The sequence below is a fragment of the Meleagris gallopavo genome, chromosome 17 (assembly GCF_000146605.3).
Source record: "Meleagris gallopavo isolate NT-WF06-2002-E0010 breed Aviagen turkey brand Nicholas breeding stock chromosome 17, Turkey_5.1, whole genome shotgun sequence".
NCBI classification, from domain to species: domain Eukaryota; kingdom Metazoa; phylum Chordata; class Aves; order Galliformes; family Phasianidae; genus Meleagris; species Meleagris gallopavo.
In genome coordinates this window covers 6,336,838-6,341,811 of record NC_015027.2, presented here as the reverse complement: position 1 = coordinate 6,341,811, position 4,974 = coordinate 6,336,838, and the positions used below count along the sequence as shown (strand labels likewise).

The 4,974-nt window shown below is 39.7% G+C and overlaps 2 protein-coding genes across 2 annotated transcripts in view; both read left to right on the top strand.

Moving 5' to 3' along the window:
- Positions 1–4,199, top strand: part of NAA25 (N(alpha)-acetyltransferase 25, NatB auxiliary subunit) — a 26,281-nt gene extending 22,082 nt beyond the window's left edge. The window contains 2 exon segments of the mRNA XM_010720187.3: positions 281–427; positions 1,497–4,199. Of these exon segments, the coding sequence (XP_010718489.3) occupies positions 281–427; positions 1,497–1,619 (270 nt within the window). The 3' untranslated portion in view covers positions 1,620–4,199.
- ERP29 (endoplasmic reticulum protein 29) overlaps positions 3,723–4,974 on the top strand; it is a 5,385-nt gene continuing 4,133 nt past the window's right edge. Inside the window, exon 1 of the mRNA XM_003210956.3 lies at positions 3,723–3,758. Within this exon, the coding sequence (XP_003211004.1) occupies positions 3,723–3,758 (36 nt within the window). The remainder of the gene's footprint in view (positions 3,759–4,974) is intronic.

The window sequence follows — 4,974 nt, the reverse complement described above, 5'->3', positions numbered from 1 at the left end:
TAAACTCCTTCTCTGCTTTCTGCCACATCTCTGACATCACGTGACAACTTTATAACTGGAAATACAGTTAGACTATCACAGATCTTCCTGCTGTGAATGCATTGCAGTACACTAGTTAACTGGTGGTGTTTATCTGGATAGATAGATTTAAGCTTAAGTATTGGGATATGTGGCTGTGGCATAGAATAAGCATTATGAATTATCATAGAAAATTGTCACTAAGAGACATTAGTATGTGTTTATAAACTAAAAGCATGTCTATTTTTTTTTTTTTTTTTAGCCACCTGTATTTACACACTTTCTGGATTATGTTACTGAACTACAGACGTTAACTTCCAATGTAATAGATCACATCAAAGGGCTTGAAATAATTCTGACTGCACTAAAACTTGAAGAGTTGTCCCTCAAGGACACTCTGCTTTTACAGGTAAGAACTTCCATTGTTATATGACTGATCACTGTGCTTGTGTGTGACAGATAACCTGTAAAGGATGACTTAATTGCTATTAACCAAATATTAGGGACCACACTGAATTCTGGAATGGTGAGTTAGGGTATTTTTGTAGTTTTTCACCTGGTGCAGTGACTTGTCTTATGAGCTGTCACTTAGGACAAAAAGGGATTTCTGATGCATTTGTCCTGAAGTAGGGAATCTGACCTACAGGGCACTGGCATACATGTTTGACTGGGAAGATCCTAAGGCTTTTTTAAGTGGGGACGGTTTAAATGCTGCGCTTGCCTGTTTCAGGACTGTATCCACCTATCTGTTGTTAGCCAGCTTGTATTTTTTCAGTTAGTCTGTGCCCTATTTCATAGCACACTACTTAAAATTTCCCTTCTCTTGTTTTTGTATGAAGCTGATGTAGAAGTATCTTTTGAAAAACAAAACACAAAAACCACTAAAAATTAATAAAGGAAGGAAATCTTAGACTTTAATGTATGTGATTTTGAGTAAAAATTTAAAGTACGTTTTCCTAATATGAAAGAAGCTTCAACATCAGGTATTTTCAGATAATTGTTGATGTTTGTGATTGTTCTGGTGCTTTGAGTCAGGAGATTCCTCCATATTCTCATCCCTATGAAAGACATCAAATAGCTATGCAAGGTAGACATGCAAAAACCATACATCACATTCACATGGATTAGAGCAGAAGCACCTCTGGGAATCTTTGACTTTTTCTGTGTTTAGTTGTGATGTTTGTGATTCTATTTGTGTTTGATATGCTTGCAGTAAATCCAGGAATAGGCCATTTGCACAGCTTTGCTGAAAGCCAGAGCTATGTTTGCAGCCCTGTGCATTCAGAACTAAAAAGTGCTTTTAAAAGAACTTCTCGTGTTCAAGTGTTAGTGAAAATTCTGATGTGATTCAGGAATTGGGGTATTACTGGTGATGAGCCAGCCGAAGCTTACTTCTGAGGTGAAGTGGTGGGGGAAGTTTCATGGGAGAACTTGAACAACTGCTACTGAGTGAATGGTTTCTCTTTTGCATTTTGCAGGAAGAAAAAAAGTTTACAAAGTCTGTGCAAGGGAAGGTCCAGAGCAGTTACCAACATTCGGTTCAGGAAATTGGAGAACTGCTGAAAAAGAGACTTGATACTATTAAAAAACTAAAGATTTGAGAAATCATTGACAAACTCCACAGGGGAGTGATACCAGAGTCCCAGACAGAAGCAACATCCAATATATCATCACTTCAATCCAGAACTTCCTCATAATGCATGAAGGACTTAAAATCATAAAACGATTTTTTTAGGTATTACAGATGTATTCAGCTGACTTAAATTATTGTACATAAACGAGAAGCAGGGACCCTTATCGGGGTTTGACCACTTTTTATACATGTTCATAAGCATATTACAACAAGAGAAAATTGAATAACTTTCTTCCCTTCTGATCTCTAGAAACAACTGGAGATGGTTGTTAGCAGCAATAGAAATCCAGTGTAAAGCATAGATCTCAAAGGAGTTGTATTTTCATCACCATAGGGTGTTTATAATTTTTGTATGGTCCTTGCCTTGGAATGCAGAAGAAGCTGTAGATGCCCGCATTCAGCCACCTCCAATGAAATGAGCCAGTTCTGGAGCTGCCTATGTTGTCCACAAGCCACCTGGTCCTACTGAGTTCAGTGTGTTGGCCCAGCAGGGAGGCGGGAGGCTGTGCTGACAGAACACCTCTGTGCAGCTTTTGAGCAGAGCCTAGTGGTGAGGCAGGTTCCTCTAAGGGCTGAACATGGAGAGAGCTGCTGGAGGAAGGAGGTAGTATCAGCATACACACAGGTTGCTTTCGTGTTCAGAGAAACTTCAAGCCTGATGAGGAGCAAACTTGGCCATTAAGCTTTAGAGAGATGGGAGACAGCGTTTTGGCAAAAGACAGAAGTAGAGACCGTGTATATAATAGCTGCAGTGATGTCTGACACTGCGTTCTAATTTCATGACAGATTAATGTAAAACAGCAATCATCATGACTTCTAAAGAAGTGTATTTAGATTACTGAGACTTTACGACTTAAATATTTTCATAGAAATTAAATCCTATTGGCTTTGGTTTTAAGTTGGCAGAGGTAACTTTTGCTTCCGCTGTAGTATGAGGCTGAGAATACTTTTTATAACTGTATGCTTGCTTTTTGCTGTTGATCTTTGATTATTCAAGTACTAGAGCTCATTAGGCATTCTTGTAGTGCAATCACATCATCTGCTCCCACTGAATCTGCATTTCTGCTGTTGTTTTTGTTTTCATTTTAAATGAGTAATGCAGCCTAAAACTTGTAGGCAAAAAAAGTACATGTTGCACCTACAATCCAAGAGACAGGTCAGACTTTTACAGATTTGTTCTGATTTAAAGCAGCTAGTATCTGAAGTCTATATTTAAAGTTTTAAGAGAGCTGACAATCCTTTGTCATCTCTTCTAATATGTTTTGTTAGAAATGCTAGAATGTTGATGAGAGTATTTTTTTAAAATAAATCCCCTGTGTAAAAATTCCACATTGCTGCTCTTGCTGGATTTAGTTTTGCTTTGCCCCATCCTGCAAGGGAAAGAAGGCTGTCTGCAGGTTGTCTAAATGTGGAGATCCTGATGGTTTAACTGTGATGTCTGGTAAGTGCTCTGGGCTGGAGGAATACCAAAATGTGTTAAGTCTGCTTTATAGTAATATTTTTCCTGAGCACACTGAACTGTCTTATGTGTTGTATAGAAATACCATTTTGGAAAGAAGGGTGTGTTCCTTAAAGCAAGACTGATGTTGATGCTTTGAAACACGTAGGGTATGTGCAGAGATTATGCAATTAATGGAGAAGCACTGAGCCAGAAATCTGCACTGCTCATTTTAATTAAAGGAGGAATATCAGCAATATCAGGCCTGATACTTGTCTGCCCCATCCCTTTCCCACAGCAGTTCAAATGTAGATAGGGCTTCATGCAGCACCAGTGTTGAACGTGGAGTTGACATGGCATCTTCATCCAGAGGGCACAGGCCAAGGGCTGGCTTGTGCTGGAGTTTCCTTGCACTGCTGCTGCAACAAGTTGAACTCAACCAGTCATTTCAATAAACAACACTGACATTGTAAGTGAAGTAATGTTAATAAAACCAAGCTTTTATAATCCCGCGTGCCAGAAAGCAGAACTTGCTTTAAAAAAAAGTTTTCTGCATCCGTTCCCTTAAAAGCAGAACTGAAACTGCTGGGGGAGACGTGTGTCATATGAAGAGGTCCGAGAGGAGATAGAAGCATGGCTCGCTTCCTGTCAGCACTTGGCATGGCTCAGGTCTGCTGGTGGCTGGTCTCAAACCATCTGCAAGTCAGGGGAATGCTGGCTGTGTTCCAGAGCTGCCTGCTGTCCCATTTCCAGGTCTGGCCGCTGGTGAATGATAAACTTGTCGAATACAATTTTTTGATTACTCAGCGTTTTATAAACCAGATGCCATCTCTTCACAAGCTGTAAATCCTCTCTGGGAGGAGATGGTAGGGTACAAAAATGATTGTGTACCGATTGTCTGGGGGCTTAGTTGAGGGAAAAATTCTCTTACAAATTGTGTACAGTTAAATATATATTTCTTACAAAAGAGTGTTTCCCCTCCAGCATATGTCCCACCGGCACTTGGTAAGAAGTTCAAGCTATAACCCATTGCTGCTGTTCACCCATTTCCACTCGGGTGGGTTTTTGTTTTTGGTAATGATTTGAAAAGAATACTTAGGAAAAAAAAAACTCTACCAAGTCTACTGTTTACAGACTGACAAAATACTGCTTTTGTACTACTGGGATCACGAGCCACGATCCTTTTACAGATTTCCTCAACTCTTCTCTTTGCTTTAAATTGGTGTCTGATGTAGATAAAGGTCTCTTACCCTGCTTTGTCTACATCCAGAAGAAAATGTACAATGCCTGTTTGTGTTCCCCATCATTTTGTACTTTTTTTGTACTTTTTACCACTTCTAACTGTTCAAGAGTTGCATTTATATGTTGTGATCATTGATAATCATGACTTTATTTTAACCGTTAGTAATCTTAAATGGGATTTCTTCTTGTCTCTGCAGCCTTATCTGAACTTTCTCTTCCTTGATATTCATTGTAATTTATGACTGTAGAAGATATGTATGCCTCAGCCTTCTACAGACATAAGTGACAGAACTGCAAAAGATCTGCTTTAAACTGGATGGGTTTATAATTTATATAAAAGTCAGTTTCGTTACAAATCAGTTTTACTGCCTCCTTCATTTTTCTCTCTGAATGGTCGTGAGGTAACAGGTGCTCCTCATGTAACTTTGGTCAACCCGGGTATCCTGGTATATGGCAATGGAAAAACAAGTTAACTACAGCGAGGGAAGATAAAGTGCGCGGAGTGTGCTCATTGTTTAGCCCGCGTGGATGGGGATTCAGAATTGTGCTTGTGTAGGGAGGGGGTTTGGTTACGTCCGTTAATGTTATCCTCTCTCCCTTTGCTGCTGAGGTTTTGTGCGTTGCTCGCTTGCACTTCACCCGG